This window comes from Osmerus mordax, chromosome 16 (genome assembly GCF_038355195.1).
Source record: "Osmerus mordax isolate fOsmMor3 chromosome 16, fOsmMor3.pri, whole genome shotgun sequence".
In the NCBI taxonomy this organism is placed as follows: Eukaryota; Metazoa; Chordata; class Actinopteri; order Osmeriformes; family Osmeridae; genus Osmerus; species Osmerus mordax.
In genome coordinates this window covers 13,729,926-13,757,567 of record NC_090065.1, presented here as the reverse complement: position 1 = coordinate 13,757,567, position 27,642 = coordinate 13,729,926, and the positions used below count along the sequence as shown (strand labels likewise).

General features: G+C 44.6%; 1 protein-coding gene across 3 annotated transcripts in view; it reads left to right on the top strand.

The window, feature by feature from the left end:
- agap3 (ArfGAP with GTPase domain, ankyrin repeat and PH domain 3) overlaps positions 1 to 27,642 on the top strand; it is a 70,534-nt gene that overhangs the window by 4,815 nt on the left and 38,077 nt on the right. For all 3 annotated transcript variants that reach the window (XM_067252663.1, XM_067252661.1, XM_067252662.1), the window contains exons 2-8: positions 6,205 to 6,263; positions 7,812 to 7,899; positions 12,412 to 12,497; positions 17,805 to 17,946; positions 18,124 to 18,258; positions 19,354 to 19,481; positions 21,909 to 22,064. In XM_067252663.1, the coding sequence (XP_067108764.1) occupies positions 6,205 to 6,263; positions 7,812 to 7,899; positions 12,412 to 12,497; positions 17,805 to 17,946; positions 18,124 to 18,258; positions 19,354 to 19,481; positions 21,909 to 22,064 (794 nt within the window). The remainder of the gene's footprint in view (positions 1 to 6,204; positions 6,264 to 7,811; positions 7,900 to 12,411; positions 12,498 to 17,804; positions 17,947 to 18,123; positions 18,259 to 19,353; positions 19,482 to 21,908; positions 22,065 to 27,642) is intronic.

The window sequence follows — 27,642 nt, the reverse complement described above, 5'->3', positions numbered from 1 at the left end:
ATGAGAAACAGTCAAACGACATTGTTCAGTCAGTGCCTGTAACCCAGACACAGAGGCCGGCAGGCTGGTAATGCTGCTGGCCTCAGAAAAAAACAGGCTTAGACGCCGAGGCGGGGGCATTAAAGCAGCCAGCGCCAGTAATGGGATGCTTTTGGCAGCTAGCAGGGCTAAATTAGGAGGGCTTACATACTGTAATGATGGGGAGCAGGAGACGTCTTAAGCACCACGTTTGAAGGTTAGTGCTCCGGGTAGCCATGGCAGTGCGCTGTGGCGGTGTGTTCAGTTACCAGGAGAAGCGAACTGGAAGAAGCCATAACTTGGAAGCTAGCTGTTTGAATTAGCTGCCTTTCGAACATGTCTTACAAAAGACGCATTGTCTTGTTTGTTGTGAGTTGGTAGACACCAAGCATGGATGAATTTTATTTCACAATTAAGGAATTTGGAGCAAATATACTAGCATTTTTGTCCACCAGGTTATCTGGAGGTCACTTACGTTATCCTAGGACCTAGGGACACCAAACCCTGTGTGGTGTTAACAGTACATTTTGTGATATTTGTTGATTGTATTCCACTGTGGAGTCAGGTAGTAGGAATGTAGGTGTGCCGATTACGCTGACTGAAGCCTGCTGTTCAATGCCCAGGGTGGGCCGAGGCGCCTGTTACTACCTGCCTAAAGTGTTTGACAAGCTGGCTGCAAAGTAAATCCCAGGCTTCTAGTGCCTTACTGCAAAAACACAGACGCACAGGCAAGTACACACACGTGTGCGCGCACACACACACACACACTTTTTTTTTAAACCTGTGTCATAGACTGTTTTTTTTATTATCAAAACCACCAACCATGGATACTACCATTGCTATTCGTGTAGCAGGCCAGAATGGGCTGTGCTGTGGTTAAGATCAGTGATGAGTATGTTTCTCTCTGGTGTTTTCTCTGGGAGTGTAAACCCACACCGGGGCTGAGGTGTCACGCCCCCGGCCTCCCCACCCCCACCTGTGGATGAACAAAGCCATTCCTGTGTGTCAGGCCAGTGCATGGGCAAGCAGTGAACCATGTGGTCAGATGAGGGCTCTCTGGAGTGGAGGAGAGGGCCGGGGGTGGGGGTGGGGTGCAGGGAGACATGACACAGTTTGAGTTTGACTTATTCTACAACCGAGTAACCTGAACACTTGAATTCCCTTTGGGAGAAATGCATTCAAGTTGAGCTGTAGTCAACAGTGCACTCCAGCCCCATGGGTCTTTCTCCATAGGCTGTTAGGCTGATAGACAGGTGAAATACCAGAAGTTCTAGAAGGTTTGGATTTTAATGATGAAATGGCATAGTAGACTGTGTTGCATTGTAGTCAACTGGCATCATGCCTTGCCTCGACTTGACATAGTTCCTCCAAGTTTGTCAAGAGTCTATGGCGTTTGTCAGACAGTTTGGTCTTGTTTGGTCGGTTTTGTCTTTCATCCTATGACTGACTGAACATGCATTCGCCAATATAGAATTCAGCATTCAAGCATGCAGCTTTCTCTGTATCACAGCCGAGACCTTTCTGGTCTTTAAATGTTAACTGCACTTTGTCGGTGTCTGCCGTTTCCAAAGATTGAGCGTAAAGTGAGTTCATATGAAAGATATAGCTACTGCATTTCTTCGATTCAACGCCGCCCTCAAATAAACGCCGCCCTCGAATAAACGCTGCATCAAAAATGAACATTGTGTATAAAACGCCGCCCTCAATTAAACACTGTGCCAAAAAAATCTGAAAACGTTTTTTTTTTAATTGGTTAAATTAAAACACGGTATTTATTACACAAGTAAATCACAAGTGTATTATAATTCCCTTGAAGCACTGGCAGACACAAGTGGCTTTCTTTTTACAGGTTTGAAGCTTCTTCTCCAAATCCACCGTGAAAACTAAACCCACAGTAGGGCCTATAACAAGAAAATAAAGACCACTTTAGCTTAATATGAACATACAATGACATGCGCAGCATGTAAATACCGTTCACCAAAGTAAAATACAGACACAAAACAACATACTGTACCTCGTTGGCTGCATGCTGTACACAAGGGAATAAAGGTTTCCTTAGATCGCTAACATCCGATAACTACCTTAAACCTTTTTTTTTTAAATTAACATTAGCTACATATCTTCGAATACACAATTTCTTTCTTAAATAAAACAAGGCTTTTTACATGAAAACTGACATTTGTGAATATAGAACTTTGCCATTAATATAATAAAATGTATCAAATAAACCTGATCACGATTGTCTCTACAGTCCTCTAAATTAAAAGACCGAATACTAAGTGTTTCCACATCAAAAGAAATTGGTCTTATCGGAGCATTAAATTGTCCGTGCTTCGCTTACTGTTAGCTTGTCGACTCTGTCACTCACGAGCGTTCCAAAAGACCTTCAAAATAAAGGCACTGCACTCTTACCAAATAAAGTCACTTAATAATACTGAATGTATTATATTATATTATATAATTCTAAATTATGACATTGGTTGAAAACAAATGATACATTATAATACCGTAATGTAATTGCGACAATTACATGTAGCCTACAAGATAACGAGGTAGCTGACTTCACCTGGCGAATTCGCCTTTCATCAACCCCAAGTTCGCGTGCTACAGATCTGTTGCTGCAGGTGAGTGCTTTCTGCACAGCTTTCTCTTTGAAAGCTGAAGTGTAAGAACGTTTTGGCATGCTGCTTCAGATTTCTACACAATGTAGACACACACAAGGCTTCAATTTTATACTAGACTTTGTGTTTGACCTCCTTGTCTATTCTTTATTTGTCTATGGCCGCACTGCAGCTGCAATGATCTAAATCTCTCTTACTAATTAAACGCCACCCTCGAATAAACGCCACCCTCGAATAATCACCGCACCAAAAATTATCATTGTGTAATAAACGCTGCAGCGTTTATTCGAAGAAATACGGTATATGTTTATTCACTTCCCCCAGCAAGGTCTCTCGAAGCAAGCCAACTTCCCTCCAACTTATAAGGTTTACTATTGTGACTAAGAAAATGTTTCACTTCCCAGCAAATGGAGGGAATATACCCTAACACTCTGATAATGCCATCCCACCTGCTGAGAGAGTGGGAGAAAGGGAGACAGAGATGAGGAAAGAGGGAGAGAGACAAAGGGGGAGTTGGATATGTTCTAGACCAATTGAGTCACCGTTGTTAATAATTGAATATGACTTCAGAATCTGCCACTGCAAATCCCTGCAAAGGCATCATTTTTCTTTTCACTCTGCAAGACCACTTGAGACGTCTGCTACAGTAGCAGATGAGACCTGCCCACTGTTACCCTTCTCTCCAGAGAAACGGTTTCTTAAAATCAAGTTATCAAAAGTTATTGAAATCGTATGAATTCAAGAGGCTGGGGTAGGACCTGGTTTTCATTGTGTTGGCTTAAGAAACATTTTCTCTGATCTGTTTCGAGTACGACCAGAAGCCTCAGAGGATCTTGGCCTGTGTGTGTCCATGTCTGCACATTGTTTGGGGGCCATTTTCATTTCTTAAACTCTAATTAGTCTTCCCCAGGGCAAATAAAGGTTTGGTCAGACACGGTTGTCCAATCTTTTTCCTTGGAAGAAATCAATACCAGGCTACGGACAGCACAAAGTTGAAATTCCTGCCTGCCAGTTCTTCGTGGAATCGGTCGACACAGACTGCCTTATGTCTGGTTCAGCACTGATTGTTTTTCATTTATCCTCCAGAGAGAGGTGACATTCTGCTGCTCGGAGATCGATGGATCATGATAACAGTTGTGAGTCGCACGCAGTTAAGCGCTTTTTCTGAATAACCCTATAGAGCACTACAAGATAAGGCAATGATTCAGGATGATCACGCCAAAAGGGAGCCTGTTTGTGAGAGTATAGGCCAAGTGTGAGGGAACAGCAGTGAGTAGCGAAAGCCGTGTGGTTTACAAATTAGGGATGTAAAAATACTCATTGAGAGCTAAATTCTCCCTCTGTAATTGTTTGGACAGTGGGAACGGATCTCAGACCTCAGAAACGAGGGGAGGTTCAGACCTCAAGGTTGCTCTCTCTCCTTCTGGAACGGACTCACACCCCCGTGCTTGCACACCGACACACGCAAGCACCTACGCACTTCTATGCACGCACACAGATGCAGAGGAGCCAGAGAGAAGGGTTTTCTGCTCCTTTTGCATTTTCCTTTCTCCGAAATTCAAGAGGGGGGCTAATCATGCCTCCACACCCCAGGATGGAATTGTAACTGTCATTCGAGATGACGTGAGCAGTGAGGTGAAAAACACGACAAACAAGGCTGCCATGCAGTTTACCCTCTCAGAAACAAAGGCACTGGTGTCCTCTGTGGGCAAGGCTTAGGTCGGGCCTTATTTTGTTTCTATAGGCATTCTAGGTCACTGTTGAAACAAATGATGTCATGAAAGCCTCAAACATCAAGTAGTTTTGTCATTGGACGACGCTTGCTGTATCTGATTGGTACTGATTGGCCATGCCATATGCTGCACAGAGTACTTACTGAAGATGTTAAGGAAATATCACATTATTGGATAAAAAGTGGGTTTCTTGTTGGGGGCAGGATCCATGGCTGTGAAATGTGATGCCAAGAGCCTGTTTCTTCACTCCTATTTTATTTCCTGCCGTTGGAAGATGGTAGATGATGGGTGCTGTTGTTATGGACAGCGGAAACACAGTGTCCTATAAGTGGACAACTCAACAGAGACCCAATTGTGAAATGATAGCCCGAGATGGCCTGTATATTTCCGACCTTCGGCCCATTTGTGCCATTAAGAAACAATGCTGTGGACTGTTACATCATAATGTCAGTAACATGAATTAAAGACTAACCAGTGCCTACATCCTCTAGGATCAGCCTAGATATGATCAACAGAAACATTTTCCAATATAATTTGCATTACAAATTGGATTATAATTAGATTTAAAGAGCCGAAACTCTGCTCCATAAGAGCAGGAATATACCTTCCATTATGCCTGTAGTGAATGTCACCCGCCCTCACACCCTCTCCACCCTGAGGAGCTAAAGAACACTGCGTGTCTCTGCTCGTGTTCTGACTTGTTCAAGGAGAGGTGTCAAAAACCAGTATAGAGTCTGAAAACTAGGCTTGTAAAACAACAGTCCTCCGAAAGAGGAAGTGGGAGAAATCCCTCTCAGGGATACCCCTCTCCCAAAGGCATTTCCATCCGGCCTCGTTTCAACTTCTGCAGGCATCCAATATAAGTCTCATTAGGATGTCTGCATTGTGTGTACAAAGTGGTCGAATACTGTGAATGGTTTCTCTCCGGTTCACTTAGTGAATCTGTTTAGGTGACATGTAACAGAAAGTGAAACGATTATACAAAGATGTTCAGGTTTTTCTGTGTTTCGTTGATTCCATGAACTGTTGCTCTTGTCGAGATGAGGGTTCTGTGGCGGCAACAGTCATATTCACTTTAAAAATGCCTCCGTGCTTGGTGCCTCAAGTGATCTCTGTTATGGTGTAGACAACAGAAGGGGAGGGGGACCACCTGGTTTTGTAGCTTGTTGCTTGGAGATAGGGTGTTTGCCCCCCTCCCCCCCCCCGGTCAGAGATGGTATCTCCATAAGCGAGATCAGCAGGTGTGCTGATGGTGTTAGGTAGGACTTGGACCTTCCTAAAGGAAAGTGGTCTTGTGTGGACTGGGTGTTTTGACTCATGCTGACACATCACCCCTGCAACCTCTCTGAAGAAAAGCTCTCCAGGTTTTGGCTTTCAATGTTATCTTGAACTGACCGACTTTCACCCCTATAATTGTTGTTATGAAGTGTTTTTATTTCTTTATTTTGGCTGTAATTTCTCTTCGAGCCATGATTATCCAGTCAGATGTTCTGTCGTGTCGGGTCAGGCCTGATAATCTGTGACTGTCAGTTCAAGAAGCCCCAGCAGGCTCATCATCAGATCTGGCCTCGAGGCTAGACTGAAGAATCAAATTGCTGTAATGCACCATTGCTTAAAAAACTGCCATGAATGACAATTGTGAATGAGGGAGTATTCCATGGTAAACAAACCAAAACCATTGTCCCAGATGAGTCAGAGTGGGTGCGTGTTGGCTCCATGCTTGATCAGAAAATCAACTGCGATATTTGACAGGGATAAGGTGTAAACAGAACACTTGCCCTCGGATGACCTGTGACCATAATAGTGTTTGTTCTCTCTCCCGCTTCTTTCAGATTCCTTCGTCAACAGCCAGGAATGGACATTGAGCCGGTCAGTGCCAGAGCTCAAAGTGGTGAGTATTCAGCCCCCCCCCCCCCTCAGAGAGAGCGTCACATTTAGCATTGGATTGATTTAAATGTCAATGGACTGAATGCTATATGCATGTTAAGCTGTGGTTTGTATTTTTGCATGGAAGAACCAAGTATAGAAATTGGCTGATATATTCCCTGTCAAGGGGGTGGGTTATTTTTAATGAGATGTGTTGGCATGGAGAAACAGGATGGCTTGCAGCAGGCCTTAGAGATGAGTGACAGTTTTGTGCTCGACTGGTGACACGTCCTGGACCCCATCCATGCCGGTGCAGCAGATCTAACCACTGCCAGGCTCTAGGACACCATCAGAGAACGCTTGACATCAATCACATAACACTGAAACAAAATACCTCACGTCAATACGGCCATGTCCATAGTTTGTTATTTTGGTGACAAATACAGGCATTTGAGCTATACAGTTTCAGCGCTCTACTGTGGTGTTGCATCACGGGATCCTTAAGTGAATATACAGTACTCCTCTTTGACAGAGAAACAGGCTTCTAGTTTTTATACTTTCAGACACACTGCAAGCTGTCAATTTCCTTTCATGTAGCCAAGGTGTTATTTGCCGTACAGAGGGGGTTTATTATCTAGACTGAGCAGCAAGACAGAATTAACCCTCAGATGAAGCACTTCATACTTTTCCCTCTCCCAACAATGGACATAATTGGAAAAAACACTGAATCTATGGCAAATGATTTATCTATAGGGAGTCCCTCTCACAAGTGACACTGATTTTTGCAGACTTTCCAAAAGACTCTACCTTTCCTGAAGCCTTCAGAACATTTCTAACTTGCACATGCATAATTAGGCCCAGATCTTGAAAGCGCCCAAGACTAGAGTGGAAATTACTTGCAAAATTCCTGCTTTCATCTACCTGAGCAGTGATGAGTCAGCAAGTTCCCTTAATGATGGCCACAAATCAGCAGGCTACAGAAGCTTGTTACCTTGAACAGCAACCCTTGTACTTCCGTTGTACCATGTTAGTTTGGACTCTCTAAATCAGAACACTACTGGACACATGCCTCATCCTCATCTCTGTTTCCTTAACCCCCCCCCCCCCCCCCTCCCACACTTTCCGCACAATATAGTTAACCCTACATCCAGCTTTTCCCAAGCTTAGGAGATCTTCCATAGCTCTCGCTCCCCTGTAATTAAAACCATACCTCACTCACTCTACCACCCACCGATGAACTGGGGGAGAGGGGGGTGGTTTGAGGGGTGGGATGTGGGATGGGGGTGGGGGTTGGGCAGGAGAAGGGTGTGGCCAAGCCTTTGTTTTTCACAGACAGGGCTGGCATCATGCCCCCCCCCCCACCCCGTCCCCACCCCCACACAGGATACAGGAATGTATGCCCTACTAGACACCTGGACAGAAGGCCTGAAACGGTTACATGTCACAGCACTATTTCCTTCATCTTTAAACCTCCCCTGTGAGACAAAGTCGATGAAAGTAAGGCTTTTACCTCTATCTCCCTGTGCTCTGAATGAAGCTGAGTGTTCATGTGGTGTGCGGTTTGTTTTTGCAGGGCATCGTGGGAAACCTGTCCAGTGGGAAGTCGGCCTTGGTCCACCGGTACCTGACAGGAACATATGTGCAAGAGGAATCCCCTGAAGGTGAGGCACAGGTGTCACACCACCTTTAAACACTCGTCAACTCAACTGTACTAGACAGACACCTTCAAACTGCTGCTATAAATATGTGTGGCTGTCACTTTAAAAACAAATTCACTGTCAACCACTGGTGAAATACTGGCGAAGAACTCCCCTGTTGGTTTTAGTTGTGGCAGGTTGTTTTAGCTTGGCAATAGATATGCATAAGAAGGTACACAGAATCCAACCATGCGCAAGATCTAACCTAATGATACGTTGAATGGAGTGTGTTAATAAGTATGACACGCAGACTGGAAAGACAGGAAGGCAACACCTTATTAGTGGCATTCCTTTGATGTTTGGGGGGGGGGGGGGTTCTGTTTGTGTTGTTATTCTCTAACAGGAGACTGTGTCGGATTATCTCAAAACTTCCGGATGTGGAAGAGAGATGGCAGGGAGATAATTGGCTTTCCATCCGTTTAACGGTTTGTTTTCTCCCCACTGTGAAGAGAGTGCTGGAGCACAGCCTCAGCAGTCACAGAGGGTTGGGTAGAATTCTAATTCCAGACACATCAAGGTAACACTAATACCTCGGCTTAAAGATCAAATCCTACTAAAACCTCCATTTTTGAGAAGGGAGATTTTTGTTTCAGACTGCAAAACATTTGACACCTTAGGAGTTCTGAGGTAGTATGAGAGGGCATGACACAGTTTTAAAGCAGAATCTCCAGAGATACTGGAGAATACCGAATTTTTCTTTTCGGCAGCGTAGTGATGAGTTTGACCCTGGTTGGACTTTGAGGTAAATGCTTTTCAAAACTCTAAGATGTTTGTGAACCCTGGGTTATAATGAAGAACTTTGTAATGTTTCTTTTTGGTGCAATTATTGCAAATATGAGACATGGAGCACATAATTAGTTCCTGGCATTTTGCACCACAGAGGGGGGAAAATCCTCATAGCTTAATTAGTCCTTGAGAAATCAATGACAAAGACGCTGGGAAGCAGAACCAGAGTGTTGTTTGTGTAATTAAGGAAACATGCCTTTTGTTGCTGCATTTTCTACAGATGGCTTTCAAGTAGCTGTGAATGATACAACATAACTCTTCCAGTAATGGCAGTAGACGAGACTTTCCTGAAGGCCTCAATCTTGTCTGGGTTTTATCCAAAACACAAGCTATATTTTATGACAAACTTCCGCTGCCAGCGAACAGCTACAGTACCTGACTTCAGAGGGTTCAGTGTGACTGTTTTGTCTCATTCTATTTGGCCAGATTTTGTACGTGTGCCATTGCTGTGATATCTGAAAACGTACTGGGGTGTGTTTCCATGGCAACAGCGAATGGAGCTTCGATGGATTGTGGCTCTGTGTCAAGGTCTGAGCCTTGACGCTAGCTGTACATGCTCGCAGCGTGCTAACTGAGCCCACCTCACACTGCAAATCCCAGACTTCCTCTTTGATCAAGCTGGACAACAGCAAATAGACAACCTGTTTTACTTTTCTCCCGTGTCTGGTCAAAGTGATTAACCCTCGTGCTGCCTTTGGGTCACATGACCCAAAGGTTCATAACGAACCATCGTTGTGTTAACCCAATTTTACCCAATACAAAAACAAATAAAAATAATTTTCTTTTAACCTTTGCAATGTGGGGGGTCTGAGACAGCCCAACGGTTAAAAGAAAATGCTTCACTTTGTTTTTGTATGCGGTAAAGTTGTTGCAATACGACGGTGGGTCACAATGACTGATGGGTCAGAATGACCCGAAGATAACACAAGGGTTAAGCAAAATACATCTCTCATTTGAGCTGTATAATAATTAGTGCCTTAATTAGCCTTTGTCTCTGTTTTGGGGCGTCCAACTGTACAGATGGTTGCTCTTCAGGAGATGTTTCAGGGCTCACAGCCAAACGACTTATGTAACCCAGATATATACTTCCACCCACATGCTATTTAAACTATTTAGCTGTAGACCTTATAGTAACATATAGAACAGGCTATGTTATTACAGTACATTTCTAATACTTACTCTACCATTCAGACCCTGTAATCTAGTGTTTGGAGCTGACATCATCCCTACTCTCTGATGCATCACTAGGCAACTCAGAATGGGGGATGCCCAGACATATGGCGACGTTGTCATCTCAATTCTCTTGAATCTCCATGCTCTGCTACTTCAATAAAAGAAAGCTGGCCAAGCCTCTGTCGATGGATCTCCCTCTCTCTGTCTTTCTCTCTCTTTTTCTCTCTCCCTGTCTTTATTACCATCCAACTGGTGAGCTGTTGGACGATCTGGGAGAATCCCGCGTTGGCCAAGTGTGTGTAGCAGGGTGGGGGGAGTGGCCCAAGTGGATGAGTAGTGCACGGTAAAAGTCGACCCTGGGACCTACCCCAGAAAGACTGCAGGGCCATTCATGTGGCCCCTGTTGGCCCCTGTGTGAAAAGAGATCTATTTCTTACTGGATACCACGGCCCTCTGTTCAACAGCCTCACCTTGCCCTCTTATATGATAGAATATTATGAGTACTTGAACTGATAAGTGTGTGATTACAAAAAAAGGCTGTATTTACTTTGTATTGACTTGGACAGACTTTTCAGCACTAATGCGTGTGCTTGGATTACAGTACTTCACCCACAGTCATTTGATATGCATTATAAAACCTTTTATGCAGCTACTGTAGTTCGCAGTCCTACATTATTTAATATTACTGGAACATTGCTTTAAGCGCGAATGCCTGAAGCGCATTTCTCTATTCAAAATGCTATGTTTTCATTGCCAGACCCGACTCTTCCTCTGCCAAGTTTCTCATTTGAATGTTTTTAATCTCCGCAGGATCTTAAACCATCCCTATGACAGTCAAAATCCAATTTAGAGGTACTCCCATTGGCCGTTGTGTTATCTGCAGCCAGCTTTGCTAAAGGCGATGAATACGAAGCAAAGTTACAAGGGAAAAAGAAAGACAGAAATTGAGAAAAACTGACTCTATAGTCGCTCCTTAATCTCCACTGTCCCTCGGACATAAACTCAAGACTGTTTAGGATAACGACCGTATTCTTTGCTACTCCCCAGGGGCGATTCTAGGATCAGACCTTTAGGGGTGGTCAGCCCTCAATGAGAATGTGACATATATAAGTGCCTTGCAAAAATGCTAAACCCCCTTGCTAATAACAGGCATACCAACAGGTCAGGGGCAAAAAAGGCGAGAAGGATACGGTGAACCCCCGACCCTCTAGGGGGGTCCGGGGGCATGCTCCCTCGGAAGAAAATGTAAAGTTAAACGCATGAATCTGGTAGCCTGGCTCTGCCCTCCTACGTACTTCCACTGAATTTTCATTTTGCTTCTGTACTGTGTCTTCTGTACTGTGTGTTAGATATATTTGTCAGATATCTCCGGTAAACTTTTTACCGGTCCAATCAGCGAACAGAGGGAGTGTCTGAGAATGATGACGTTGATGTTGTGCGCTAGTTTGAGTTGTAGTTCCATAATGGCGGCAGAGAAAGATGCGAGCGAAGGTTTAGGCATTAGGAGTGACGATTGGTTCCAGAGCCAGTTGTAAAGTTGGGAAGCAAGGGTAAAATGCTGTGTTGGCCACGGCCACTACCCGCCACACCGCTAATTTCACTGGATAACAATTAATACATGTATGTATTATTATGCAAAAATGTAATGAATGAAAAAACTAAGGATGTCCCTTTCTTCATGAAGTGCCAGCATCAAAAGATAATATACAACAATAATTTTTATTTTTTTATAATTATTATTTTTAGGGGTGCTGAGATGAAATTTAGGGGTGCTTGAGCACCCCTAAATTCTAAAGTGGTCTAAAATCGCCACTGCTACTCCCATCATCTATCTCTGTCTGAGGGCCACAACCATTCTGCATACCCTTATCAAGTCACAGTAAGCTAGATTCAGCCTCAAGCTGAAGCTAATGCGAGCACCATGCTAAGCGTGCTGCTATAACGCTATATAATATTGTGGAGTGGTTGTTGTGGAGTGTTTTCGTGGTCGAGCTGATCGTGTGCTGTTTGTGAGGAGGTGGGCTCCACTCTGACAGTAGTGTTACAGAGCCGGTTCCCCCGGCAGATGTGCGTTGGACATGCTAAAGGGCAATTTCCCTCCCCCGTAATTGTCTCCATAGAGACTCAGTTTCCTCCAGCATATGGTCCCTTTCGCCCAGACACAGTCAGCGGGTTCAGCGGCCCGTGTGCCGGATCTCTGCAAACTTTTGTATTTATTTTATCAAAACTTTTATCATATTGGAATCTGAAGCTGTAATGCGATGTACAAATTGGTGATGTCTGACAGACTGTGCACAGTTCATTCTCAGAGTCAAGGCTGTGACTATTTGCAGGCATTATGCAGACGTATTACTGTGCCAGTGCCAGTCCTTTGCCGGCAAGGCTAAGCAGATGGGTTCACACTTCCCTATTTGTCTTACACACAACACATACTAATACTGTGTATTAACATTAGCGTCTACAGAATTTTTGTTCCCCAGCTCATTCTTGGCTTCTCCTTCTTCCCTTCCTCCTCAGGCGGACGTTTCAAGAAGGAGATAGTGGTGGACGGACAGAGCTACCTTCTCCTGATCAGAGATGAGGGTGGACCCCCGGAGCTACAGGTGTGTAGACCATGCTAACCCAGTCTGCTCGGCCAGTTGATCCTACCTCAAGCCTGAAGGTGCCGATCCACTGGCCGCGAATCGAGACGAAATTCGCCAGCAAGGTTCCGCTTCCCATTAATTTTCAATGTACGTCACGTGACATGCCCCGCCTGTGGTATGGCTAGTATGGAAGGCCGTTTGTGCCAAAACCCCAAATTTAACGTTTGTGTACAGACGGCATATTTAACCGTGTACAGACGTCCATTTATATTGTCTGTACGCGGACATTTTTAAAGTCAGTACACGTTTAAAATTGGGTGCTACCACTTCATTTGTTTTTTGAGGGGAAACCAGATAACAATCATTGCAAGAGAGAAAAACTGTCCCTACTCAACCAATTTTAATTGAATTAAGGTTAAGAAATAGGCTAATATAAATTGACAGTGACATTATCAACAACTGTAGGCTATTTTGTAATCTACGGGTTACTTACATTTACATTTTACATTTACATTTATTCATTTAGCAGACGCTCTTATCCAGAGCGACTTACAGTAAGTACAGGGACATTCCCCCGAGGCAAGTAGGGTGAAGTGCCTTGCCCAAGGACACAACGTCAGTCGGCATGACCGGGAATCGAACTGGCAACCTTCGGATTACTAGTCCGATTCCCTCACCGCTCAGCCACCAGATTCCCCAAATTACTGAGAAAATAATTTGTAGCTTGTATACTATATCATATTCACATTTCAAAAAAGGTATACATTTAAGATTGCTAAAGTTCCCACTAGATGGCAGTGTGAGAGCACAAATGGTAAAGGCCTCTGGTAAATATGATGTGTATACCCACAAATAAATTGTGGCGCATCAGAAAGCAAAATAACATTACAATAAAACAGGTTAGGAATACACAGGGTTGAAGGCAGCTTACAGAGTAGCCTTATTCAAGAAATAAAACACAGGTAATACCCATGGCAATATACAAGTAATATCCAACACAGGGAATGTACAAAATACTCTTATGTAATTGAGACTATATGAAAATGTACAGGGTCTGATTTTCCCCCTCTAGATAGTAGGGGTGGAACGGTACACTGAAGTCACGGTTCGGTTCATACTGCGGTTCAGACATCACGGGTTGGTACGAGTTCGGTATAACGGAGGGAAAAGCAAAACAAACCAGGTTCCTCTATGAGTGAATACGGGCGCATTGAATATGACATGTAAATTCCGATTACGTCAGTGATGTATATGTATCTAATGGCTGGTTAAGCACTGTAGGTAAGAGAAGTTGGACAGTTTTTTTAGTCTCGTTCCAGTGATTGGCACACCTGGGTGATGGCGTCGGATATTTTCATATCATTTAGCACACACCAGATGCGTTATATGCGTTAGCATGTTAGATGTATTTCCACTCACATAACCCACAACCAGTGACCTGTGGTGATGTCAGTAAGAGGCTAGGCACTGAGTTTTGAAAGCCAGATTACCTAATTTATTGTTAGGTTAATATGTTTAAAACAGTAAACACAGTAAACAGTACAAGCAGTAGCCTACAGCGCTGACTGTTAACACAGCCACATAGCCAATCTTTTCTTCATACCAGTCTGTTTGAAACGATCAAAAACATGTTGTCCCTTTTGCTGCAGTAGTCCATCTAGGTCTGGCGTAGACCTCCCTCTTGCTATCAACTCATGTTTTGAATAAAATCGAGCTTGGAGAAATTCCTCAACTCAAATCGAGCTTGGAGAAATTCCTCAACTTCCTCAATGATATCGGCAGACACTGCTGCTGTAATTTTGACTTGAATTTTGCGGGGATTACATTTACATTTATGCATTTAGAAGACGCTTTTATCCAAAGCGACTTCCAAGAGAGAGCTTTACAAAAGAGCATAGGTCACTGATCATAGCAACGAGATAGCCCCAAACATTGCTAGCAGCCAAAACATGAGGCATACAATGTGAAGAACCAAATAAGTGCCAAAGGGAAGAACCATAAGAGCATGTAGTTAAACAAGTTACAATTAAACAACATGAAACTCAAAAAGAGCAAGAGTGTACATGTAGAAAAACAATCAACAGTAAAATATTTCACAGCGAGCACAAGAATTTAAAACCGTTACAACAACCCAATAAGAGCAACAAGTCTCTCAATAAGAGTCATTGTGATCCTGGAGGAAACTAACATCAGGTCCAGCCAAGCATTCCTAAGTGCTGTTGTAATCCCGGAACAAGTGCGTCTTGAGCCTTTTTTTTGAAGGTGGGGAGACAGTCAGTGTCCTTGATGGAGGTGGGGAGTTGATTCCACCATTGGGGGGGCCAGACAGGAGAAGAGCTTGTGTTGGGACTGGGCGCTCTTGAGCGGTGGGACCACCAGCGGGTGGCCGAAGAAGACCGTAGGTGGCGTTGACGCTTACAATGTAGCTGGTTAATGACGTTAGCTGTGCAAATGTCCAGTAATATCTCATTTTTAATTGATCAATGTTTGATACGTAACATAGGTGATTACTGGCATAACATATTTACGTGCAAAGGCACAGCAGAGTTGTGCTTTTCAATGTACATGTTGAAGAATAGAGGATCGAAGTGCGCAAGTGAGTTTTTCGCTTGTTGTCTGCAGTGAACGGACAGTGCATGCTTATTTTACAATTATTTTGGTATTTGATTATGCGTAACTGCTACATTTGTCATCGTCAAGAATAAACAGTAAAAATACAAATACAAGTTTATTAAATAAAATGATTTAATAAACATTTTTACGTTTGAATTTTGGCAGGGTAGGCAGTGCCTACCCAGCCTGCAGGTCACTGCCCACAACTGCTGAACAATGCCGACACACAGTGCTTGTCTTATCCACCATTCTCTCGCGTGTAGTGTAAGTGAATGGGAAACCAAAGTTTTCCCAAACTTGCAATCTTAAAGAGTCCGGTGGGTCCTCTATCTCTCGTGGGTCGCCACCACTCTCCATACTCGTCCTGAGTGCTGCTAGCTATCAATGACTCACGGCGGCGCCAATCAGAGCTTCAGAGCTACAGATTAGATATCCTTAAAGAACACGAGTATCTAACAGTAGTTCCGCATTACATTAATTAATTTGCACGCAAGTCTTTTTTTTTTTAAATACCGTGTATTCTCCTTGTAATTTCATGCACCGAACCGTGATGCCTGTACCGTACGGTTCAATACGAATACATGTACCGTTCCACCCCTACTGGATAGGGATGGGAACCTAGGCTATAGAGGATAGAGACCTGTGTTAGTCAGAGCATGTTTGAACAGAGTTGTAAATTAGTGGAGCAAGGAACAGAGTGCCATTAATTAAACCTGAGCAAGGAGCGCACATTATTAATGGCCCAGTGTCCCAGACATGGATTAAACCTGTAGTCCAAAAGTAAGAGAAAAAGGACTAGTCTTAATCCATGTCTGGGAAACTGGGCCATATCGGCTGTAAGAACAAATACAGTATGTAACAAACCTGTACAGATTTAATCTCCATGCCGCTATGTTGCATTGGCTGAGCAGCACCTTTGGCCAGATATGGTGCATTATTTTGCCTATTTGGTAGGCTATTGAATGTTTGAATCCCCTCTGACCATACATGGGGCATAGTGCACACATCGTTTTTTCACTCACACTTTGGTGGTTGTAAAGTTTCCGCACAAGTTCGTCTCCCACACACAAATGGACTGTCCCAAATAGTAAATGATAGCTATGTAAGAGCCCACATGATCACAGTAGGACTATGTACAGCCTAGCCCAGACACTACGTCAAAAGGGGGGTGGCTATGTTGGTTCCAGCGTCAAAAAGGGGTGGGCATGTTGACGCCAACCAATAGCATGGAAGCATAGATGGTCCAAACGTGTACAGACGTTATAAACGGCCGTGTATAGACGACATAAATTGACGGTTAGATATGCCGTCTGTACACGAACGTTACATTTGGGGTTTTGGCACAAACGGCCTTCCATAGGCTATAACGCGAGTCAGACAAACAGGCTGCCTACCAAGAGAAGCAAATCCTGTTGTATGCGTTTCTTAGGGCATTTGTGGACGAGGAACAAAGTATGTTACCAGTCAAAAGAAAACTATCAAGCAAAACACAGCTAGCACAACAAGATGCTAATCCCAGCTCCACATCTGGACACTGCTAGTAGCTTATGTTTGTGGGGTGGATGTAGTTCATCGTTTCTTTGCTGTGTATACAATCTCCGTGCCCGATTTAGCAGAGCTCCAAACCGGGATCCTAAGTAACAAACTAGCTTTCAGGTTCCAGCCCAGACACTCATTGTATATGGATGAGCCTGGGAGGCTGTATTTCTGCCAACACCCGTCCCCTCCCTCCCCGGCTCCCCCCAATTCTTAAATGTGTTTTGAGGGTCCACATCGCGTTGATTAGGGATACACAATGTTGTTCCTGGCCTGTAAGGTCCCAGAGGAGTCCGATTGAGTAAAAACCGCCTGACGCTACGGCCTCCCCTCAGAGCCAGTGACGGAAAAGTCATTGATACCTGGCCTGCCAGCACTGAGTTATGCTAGCATTACGCTAATTATCCCCTAGATGAGGGAAGAGAGACGGCTTGAGCTCGCTCGTCAGATGCCTGTGTAATTAGCGAGGCATAATTAAAGGCCTTCATTGAATTCCGACTCGCGGGAGGCTGAGCAAAGCTATGACTCGGACGCTGTTTGTTCACTCGGGGGAGGAAATGGGATGGGGTGTTTAACGCTGGACGACACCAACCTTATTCTGCTTGAGGGAGACTGACCACATCGTTCATCCGGTTGAGAGTTTCACGTAGCATGCTGGTAAAGCACATGCACCTACGCGCTGGATAACTGAAGACAAGTGGGTTTCTGCAACAGAGTTTTATATTACCCAGGAAACTGGTGACAAACACAGTAGGTGTCAGGTCGATAAGAGCATTGCTGCGGCAATGCTGCCCCCTCCTGACCAAATATGGAATCTTTAGTCATTTCCTCCACTGCCAGATGTGGTAAAAGTGTTGTGTTTTGCATATTTATATCCCGACTCCGAAGGTAATTTGAGGGTGGTTATTTATTTAATTTGTAGTTCATTAAGGTTGACTTATTCATGTGTCAATTTAATTGAACATGAAATTGCTCGATTATTAATTTTCAAACCCTTGGACCCTGCCTTTCCCAGACAATTCAGCTGATTATTAAAAAGAACTTTTACTGTGAAGCCATCAGAAAAGCCTTGATTTGACCTTGCTCTGCTTCAGTTCTTTCAGTATAACAGGAACTGGGTTCAGACAACAGAGGAGATACCGCTAGCCATGTTCTAACCGGGTTCTGTATCTCCAGTTTGCAGCCTGGGTGGATGCCGTCGTGTTTGTCTTCAGCCTGGAGGATGAGATCAGCTTCCAGACAGTGTACAACTACTTCCTGCGTCTGTCCAGTTACAGGAACACAGCGGAGGTCCCCATGGTCCTGGTGGGGACGCAAGGTGACCTTAAAAACCAAAAAAAATGACATAATTAGCCAAGATGGGCCTCGGTCTGGAACACCGGTTTTGTATTCCATGCAGAGTTCCTGTGACATGTGATAAGGAAGAGAGTCTGACTGGATGAATATCCGTGTGTGACATGCTGTAACCCCCACCCCTCCACCTGACCTTTTCCAGACGCCATCAGTGCTGCAAACCCCAGAGTAATCGACGACTCGCGGGCCAGGAAGCTGTCCAACGACCTGAAGCGCTCCACCTACTATGAGACCTGCTCCACCTATGGGCTGAACGTGGAGAGAGTCTTCCAGGACGGTGAGAGGGCTCTGGGAGGCCGAGAGTAGCGTAGACCAGGCTGGGGAGCCAACCACTGGAGCTGTGCTGTTTGACAAGATGTTGCAGGATGTTGACACTGAGGTAGTCAGAGTCGAGGCTCACTCCGAGATATTGAAAAGATCTGTGAGAACTTAGAGCTATGAAAGCCTTCTCTAAATTGATCGGAACATACTGAGGCTGAAGTGTTTGTGACAAACAAACTCAAGTAAATAAATTGAGAGCTTATATGCCAGCTCTTGGTTATGAATAACTGTTTGCTTACCCTGCAGGAAGCACCACTTAAAGCTCTTTCTTTTCAAACATGTTTGGGTTTTCGAACGCTCAAACATTTCATCATCTCTTTACAAAACTTGTGAATCCGTAACACAGCCGGTATCAGCATGCTCACGTGGCCTCTCATCCACTGGTGCTGCTCAGGCTTGTTGTCCCCCCCCCCCCTGCTTTAATTACTTCCTCAAGCTCCATTTGAAATGATTAAAAGACGTTGAAGTGTTTGCTGTCTGGAGGATGCTCGCTCTCTCTGTCCCCGTCTGTCTCTGTCTCTCTCTCTCTGTCTCTCTCACTCTCTCTGTCTCTCACTCTTGTTCGGTTTTTGTGTCTCACTCTTTCTGTCGCTCACTCTTTCTCTCTGTCAGTACACTTCCAGCTGTCAACCCAACCTGAACTCATCTCCCCCCGCCCCCCTGTTTCCAGAGCGACACTCCGTCTGCATGGGAAATTAGCCCCCCCTACCACTCCCACCCCATCAGCCCCCCAGTAACGGTGACAGGCTCATTTGATTAACACTGCGCCGCACATCTCAGAGGACAGACGACTCGTTTTGGCGACATCGTCTCACGTTATTATTTATCTCCGGGAGACGGGAAGGCAGGGTCTCTCCCGAGACTGGTATTGGGCCTCCTTCCCGTATGTCTCTGTTTACCCAGTTGGAAAACAAATCACCCTGCGGTTGTTTAGATAATGCACTAATGAACCAGTTCTCCACTGGCGTGTCGATGTGAGATTTACCCAGTGGATGAAGTGGGTTTCATTCACTTGATGATGCCGATGATGTGTTTTATTCCCTCAACACAGTGGCCCAGAAGGTGGTGGCCCTGAGGAAAAAACAACAGCTGTCTATTGGTCCGTGCAAGTCCCTGCCCAACTCTCCCAGCCACTCATCGGTCCCTTCTGCTTCCATCCCCTCAGTGCACATCAACCAGGTAAGGCCTTGGGCTGGGTTCCTCTAAACCAATGGGGTGAGGCCTTGGCTGGGCTGGGCTGGCTCCATCTAGACCAATAGTGTAGGGACATGCTTTAGGGTCAGCAATGATGAAATTAACTTAGGTGGGTAACGTTAGCACTACAGCTTAGCAAACAAACTATCGTGATTCAACTCAGCCTCAGTTAGCTCTATCTATCTTGCTGTAAAATAGATCTGGACAAACATGCATCTTGAATTGTAGATTTACATGACAACATGGGTTATTTATTTGAATGAAACACAGTCAGGAACATGTAATAAAGCCCCATTGCCAATAAACTAAATCATCACACATTCTACCGATGCTAGGATACGTTAGCATTGCTAATAACTGTCAGCGACAACATAATACTACAGCTTGTGGTTGTGATGAACATAAGGTCGGAACAGCACCTCTTTTCAGCAACAGCTTCATAGAAAATCATGCTTTACATTGTCCCAGATATTCAAAACTGTCCTCGGTGAAATAGTTAGAGCAAATGTGTAATTGAGGGTTGAACTGCACAGGGATCTTCTCATAGACAAACATCACAGCCCGTCGAGTGTTTACCACCGTAATCCATTTTCAACATGCTAGAAAAACGTTCTTCTTTGTAATTATGTGGAAATACACAGAACAGCACGGAGCAAATTTTGGGGTGTGACAAAGGTACAGACTACAGCCAAAAAAGGTGGAGCCACCGAACTGACGTCAATTCGATGGCTTTTTCAAAACCTACCGTTTTACAGCTACATGTTTTAATTGTGAGATTTGCATAGGAAAGAGGTGTCAATGGACTTTGGGGTTCACTTTATGTCCATTTTACCCATTGAACTGTCGTTAATCAACTGTGACAAGGTAAATTCGCTTCTGCAATCAATGACCCCTCATATTCGACATGATACAAAGTAAATATCAGTTGGTGCCTATTTCAACTTGTTGTAGCAGTTACCCCCAACAGAATGCTTTTCATCACAGGATGATGATGATGATGATGATGATGATTAAGATGACAAAGAGACTTTGACTTCTGCCACAGAAATGGATGCAGAAAAGCTTATGTATGGTAGCTACTGGTAGTTCTCTCCCCATGTACTTTTAGTTACAGGCTTGTGTGGAATTGTCAGTTACACTGAAATTATGACAATAATGAATATAAAAACGATTTGCACATTCTGATCCTGTTGAACAGAGCATGGATGGGGTACGCATTGAGATGTTCATTTAATGGCAGGTGAATTCTGCGTGTGGAACTGTGGAATTTAATGTAATCTCATGTATTCCAAGTTACCAGTAAATGAGTTGTACAACCTGCATATCATGATCAAGTGCAAAAAACTGACCACGAAATTGTGTAGGCCTACTTGGGGCAGAAGAATAAAGGCTAATCTTGAAATAGATTTGCTGGAACACCAGTTACAGGAGGGTGCATGGTCACAGGTGAATAATGTTACTTTTAGGAACAATAGCCTATATAAATACTCGTTGTTGAATATCTATTTGTAGGCAATGAATGATTACATTTCAGTGATTTGTCTTCATTTCAGTGCCAAAAAGCATTTGGTCGGTTCTGAGTGCATGTCCACGGTGTGTAAAATTAGCGATGTAAGGGCTATGAGAATGTTGCTAAAATAAACTATGGAGTGTGACGGGAAACAGTAACGGTAACGTTAACTTAGGTATTCATCAGGGAATTAAAGCACATCGAATCGTGGTTTTATAATCCTCTCCCGACTTATAACTAAGCAAATTCAATTTTGTTCGAGATCGGTTGGCTGAACCAGGAAAGGACACCCCCATGACTGCCAACTGTATCAGGCTCAGAAAGTGGGAGGGGACAGATAGAAATGCAGAGTTTGTTATGGAAGGTTAGGTCCACAGTCAGTTACCATGGACACTCACCACAAGTTTGCGTTACCTCTCTTTCTGGAATGGAAAACCCAGAGTTAGCCTCATTTCAGGGTTACCCAAACCAGGGTTTTCACTAAACCCGCTTTCTGGAATACCCCCCAGGTATCTGTCTTTTCTGTTTACCGGTTTACCTGTATGTGGAACAATAGTATCCTTGTCTTTATGGTCTGACCTGGGACCCTGTGGATTTCTATTCTGTACAAATTCACTATCTCTCTTGTTCTCTATCTCTTTCTCTCTCGTTCTTTCTCTCTTTCTCTCTCTTGTTCTCTCTCTCTTTCTCTCTCTCTCTCTTTCTCTCTCTTGTTCTCTCTCTCTTTCTCTCTCTTGTTCTCTCTCTCTTTCTCTCTCTTGTTCTCTCTCTTTCTCTCTCTTGTTCTCTCTCTTTCTCTCTCTTTTTCTTTCTCTCTTTCTCTCTCTTTCTCTCTCATTCTTTCTCTCTCTTTCTCCCTTTCCGTGAATCTCTCTCCTCTCCTCCCCCTCTCCCCTGGGCAGGCGGCTAACGGCGGGGGCGTGTTTAACGACTACTCCTCGTCCGTGCCCTCCACTCCCAGCATCAGCCAGCGGGAGATGCGCATCGAGACCATCGCAGCCTCCAACACGCCCACGCCCATCCGCAAGCAGTCCAAGAGGCGCTCCAACATCTTCACAGTAAGTATGCGGCAGCTGATGCAGAGCAACACCCATTCACACTACTAGAGCCCCCCCCCCCCACCCCCTGCCAGGCACACGATGTCCACCAGGGGGAGACAGGCAGATCACAGTCCACCTAAGCTGCCCTTCAGAGGCTCCGCCGCAGGCAGAAACGCCTGGCTTCACTTCATACAACACGATGGACAAAGGAGAAAAATAATGATAACAATGCGGTTATTTCAACCTGGGTTGTATTAGACCCACGGAGAGAGAAAAAAAGCTTCAAAAAAAATGCTTCATGTCCTTGCTTTTTCTAAAGCAAATATCAAAGCTAAGCACTGTGGAAAAAAAGAAGAAATCTCATCTTTCTCAATCTTCTGTCTCGTTTACTTTCCCTGTTACTTTCCAGTTGGTAAAGTAAACGAGCGCATAAATTCATCTTTCACATGATCCCCTGGATCCTTTCTCTAAATCAAAATCTTCGACCCCCCCCCCCACCCCTCTTATCTTTACTAGATCCTTTCTTTGCAATGACCCTCACTGTGGAGAGAAGGAATGAGACGACCCTCCCCGCTCACCCCCCTCCCCCCCCCTCATCCCTACCCAACCACAATAAAAAAAAGTGAGGGCCAGGATTTAGACTTTGCTGTCACCACTTAATAATGCATGCTCAATTTTGTCCCCCAAATCCCCGATTCCCCCTAGCTAACGAACCAGCAGATCGACCGATGCTTGCTCTGCTCCCCTTCTCTCACCCCTGCCACTCACGGCCCTAGTTGATCCTCCAGCCTTGTGTGATGTACTGATCCCTGCCATAGTCGCCCCCTTTCCCCCCGTAAACCTGTCAACTGCCCCTGCTCTAACCTCTGCTAAACCTTTGATACCCCTTGTACTAATCTCTGCTGTCCTCTCCTCATCTCCTCTAACACAGCCTCCTCTCCTCATCTCCTCTAACACAGCCTCCTCTCCTCATCTCCTCTAACACAGCCTCCTCTCCTCATCTCCTCTAACACAGCCTCCTCTCCTCATCTCCTCTAACACAGCCTCCTCTCCTCATCTCCTCTAACACAGCCTCCTCTCCTCATCTCCTCTAACACAGCCTCCTCTCCTCATCTCCTCTAACACAGCCTCCTCTCCTCATCTCCTCTAACACAGCCTCCTCTCCTCATCTCCTCTAACACAGCCTCCTCTCCTCATCTCCTCGAACACAGCCTCCTCTCCTCATCTCCTCTAACACAGCCTCCTCTCCTCATCTCCTCTAACACAGCCTCCTCTCCTCATCTCCTCTAACACAGCCTCCTCTCCTCATCTCCTCTAACACAGCCTCCTCTCCTCATCTCCTCGAACACAGCCTCCTCTCGTCCTCACTAACTTGTTCTCTTCTATCCTGACCCCGGCCTCCTACGCTCCAAAGCTTCCCTTTCTCACTTCTACACCCTCTGTCCACCTCGTAACCTTGTCGCCCTGTCTCAACCTTGCCCTGAACCTGTCCCCCCTGCATTAACCCTGTCCTCTTGTCCTAACCCTATTCTGACCCCCACCTCAGCCATGTCCCCTTCTGTCCCAACCTTGTTCTAACCCTAACCATCTCCTAACCCTATTCAGACCCTGTCTGTGTTTCCTTACCCTATCTCTCTCTCTCTCTCTCTCTCTCTCTCTCTAAGCTCTACATTCCTACCCCAGCCCTCCCTGTCTACCCTTTCCCCAGGGCTGGCTGGCTGGCTAGTTGGCTGGCTGGCAGCGTCAGAGCAGTTGAGGCTGTGTGCTAGCTCCCCTTGTTCTCTCCGTCCCCCCTGCTAGGTAGTGACTAACCCTGTCCACCAGAGAAATGAGCCTCTGCCTGTCCGCGTCATGGAGGTGCCGAAGCACGCCACCTATCCCGTGTGGGTGCCGGAGTGGCAAGCCGAGCGGGAGTTTCAGCTCATGACCTTCTGAGGAGCAACGAGAGGGGTCAGGGGGGAGGGGTGTGGTGGGGGGGAGTGGCTAGGTGGGGGAGTGGCTAGGTGGGGGAGGGGAGTGGCTGGGTGGGGTGGGGTGGCCGTGAGAGGCGACGATTGAGGGTTTCAAAGCAGCAGTTTTGGTTAAGTTTTTTCTCCTCAAATGACACTTCAAGATCACAGCAGGCCGAGGAGAGGAAGTGATGCAACGTTCTGTTCTGCCGTTTTTCTGTTTTTTTTCTCGAAACCGAGAGAGTTCGAAAGTTTGCCTTGTGAAAGATCCACTGTAAAGACTACCCCTGTCTCGCCTTTCATCAATCTTAGCTCGGATGACTCCCTGAACAGATAGCAATTATTCACACACACACACCATGCAGTACTACTCCAAAGCTCTGTCTGGCAACACATCGTTTGCTAGTCAGCATTAATAAGCCCATGATATCCACTTCTGCAGTATTAATTTGGACCCCTAAAATGTTTGATTCAAATGTGGAGCTTCATGTAAAATGGAGAATACGCCTTAATATCATTGATCTGGGATTCATTCAGATACCACAACACCATTGATAGTGTCTCACCAACAGTTCTTGAGGAACAATGTATTATTTCTAGATTTGCATACGCAATCTGATTCAAAACAGTTTGAAGGATTTAATTAACATCACTCTAGTTTGGTATTATAGAGGCAATAGCATTTTTCACTTCTTGAAATGCCCCAGAAAAGCACAAAACCAATGTAGGATTATTAACTAAGTTATGGCCATATGAAAAAGTCTGATTTTTCAGCACTACCTGACCTAATTAGTTCTGAGGTGCATAGGACAAAGGCAGCTTTTCATTTGATATTATTATTTCCGATAATTTGCCTCAACTGTTTTGACCATTATATAGAGAGTTAATGGTTAAAGATGTCACATGATATGGATAACAATAGGATCTTTTTGTGTGTGTAACCATTACCTACACTACTAGTACAACTGCTGGCCAAATTCTTCTCTTTTTGAAACTTTTGAAGTCATTTTAGGGTTATTTTTCTTTTTAAAGGTCCTAAAAGCTTTACTCTGAAAGATGTTGGTTTGTCATCATCTTCACGAGTCAGTCTCACAAGCCATGATCATTTCCGACGTCTGTCATAACTATCAATGGCCACTAGGTGTCAGTCAAATACACAATCTTTTCCTAGTGCTTCCATGGTAACTAACCTCAACAATATTTTCGGAGGTGTTTTAGGCTGTTTATCTTTTTGGTGTTTGCAAGCACGGTATTGAGGAATTTAGAGTAACTACTTTTTTCATTTCCCCCCCACGTCACAACTTCTAAACGTCATCCGCATCAACCCTGTCTGTCTATCATGCAGTCCTTACGTTTTTACTGGATGTCCACCAAAAAAAAAAAAAAGAATAACCATCTGATATTTGTTTCAGTATTTACAGATTTGTGCAACTCGTTCCAACCTTTCTTCAAATAAAAGGGCTTTCCAACTCCTTCCGAATTAGAAGAGCTGGGTGATAACAAAAGTTAACGTTGCACCCCTCAAATGAGGGTGCCCCCCCCCCCTTTTGCCCTCCATAATGATAGAGGACGTTTGAGGAAGTGTCCTGCTACCCTAGTGTCCCTGAGCATATGGGTCAAACATCACAAGTCAGAAGGGGGCGCTAATGGAAACCCCTAGAACTACGTGGCTAAAGCTACCTAACGTTGGAAGCCGAGTAGATTTTTGGAGTTGATCGCACACGCTCAAAGCAGACTGTCTAATTAACCCATTAACTGGGACACCAAGTAGGTACTTTTCTCTGCTGGACCGGCGACCCCTCCCCCTCCCCTCCTTCCCACTATACCCCACCCATGCGCCCTTGCGTCCTTTGCCCCCACCTTCCCACGAGTCATACAAGAAGTGTTTGTTCAGTCAAGCCACTCCTGGACCTATTCTCCGACCTCTTAAAGGACAGCCCCTTACATCACACTGCCTTCTGCCACACACAAGGACTCAAGGACTAGAGGTGCCAAGTACATTGCATTTGCATTTAAATCTCATAACTTTTTGGTCTTTTTTTTAAATTTTGTTTTCACGGAAAGTCTTGACTGGACTAAAAAATGTGGTATGTTTATGGGTATGGGAGCGTATCAGGAGTAATATTGGGTAGTTTTATGAAGGCCTTCATAAAAATCAGAGTAGGTTTTCAGGGCGAGATGGGGTTCAACCAACGTAATAATGAATGGAACTGGTTTGCACCGACTTGTATGAATGTAGTTTAAATTAATTTGATTTTCTTTTAACTTAATTTTCAATTCGTTGTTTATTCACACCTCCTTATTTATATTTATTTACTTGAATTTAAGTTATTTCCATTTAGGGTTGGTATGAAGATTATGAAGTATTCCATAATCGCTTTTCTATCATGAAAGGATTGACAAATTATAGACTGCTGTATATCTTGTATTGTATTTTATTTACAATGGTACTCTATTAAAAGTATATTATAAACATATATATGAAATATATGAAATAATGCCTTTATTGTCCATCCTATATTTTGTGGGAACTGCAATGTTTGGCTCAATCTGTCAAATATTTGGAAGTGAACCTGTGACTTAATTTGTATGGTGTCTGTATAGAAACAAAAAATTATAACTATAATAAAAAAATGAAATGTTGAAAAATATAAACCAGAGTTGGTTTACTTGAAGTCAGACTCTACCTCTCTCCATGGCGACTGGGCATGTTTTCATCCTGTTCTGAGTGAGACCATAACAGTCCTGTCTGTCGCTTTGAGTGAGAGCCTCTGTACTTCATCTCTCGCTCTGTGTTTTGGGGGTGACCTGTGTTGCGTACACTGAAATGTTGCCTAATGTGACAAGCCGTCTACTCTTTGACCAAGACTTCCTCCACAGCCTAACCCTGAAACCTGAAATGTTTGTGTGGTTGACAGTTGTTGACTCTGTTGTTTTTCTGACCTTGTCAAAACGTCTAACCCTAACACCTAATGGTCTAAAGCGATGTTTACAGAATGTTCCGACAAGTCCTTATAGGTTATAGATGTGGAGAAATGCCACATCAAATCCAGTGTCCTGGATAGTAACTTTTCTTCTCCCTATTTCTCCTGCTAACCTCCCTCTCTTCCCTTTGATGGTTGACTGGTAAAGCTGTCAGTTTATCTATGCAAAAGTCCAGGGTCTTGCTCGGACCTCGCAGGGTCCGACCCTACTGTCTAGGCCCAGTAGGGTCTGTCCAGGCCCAGTAGGGTCTGTCCAGGCCCAGTAGGGTCTGTCCAGGCCCAGTACGGTCTGTCCAGGCCCAGTACGGTCTGTCCAGGCCCAGTAGGGTCTGTCCAGGCCCAGTACGGTCCCATCTGGGCCTGGGACAGATGGAAGGATCTCCGTATGGGTTTCAGGGCTGAGTCATGACTCGATGTGTGGTTGTCTCCTCTGTGTTGAAATGGTGCTCTGTGTCTAGTCTGGTCCTGGTCTGGTCTTTAAGTTCAACTTGCACGTCAGTGTACTGCTGTTTTCGTTTCCGCTGGTCTGCTTGTTTGTTTCTTTTTTGAGCTTTTCCTTTTTTGTTGACTTTTACTTTTGCGACCGTTTGAATCCACACCACCTCCTCTCCCCGAACACACTCCCTCACACACACACACCCACACACACACACACACAACACT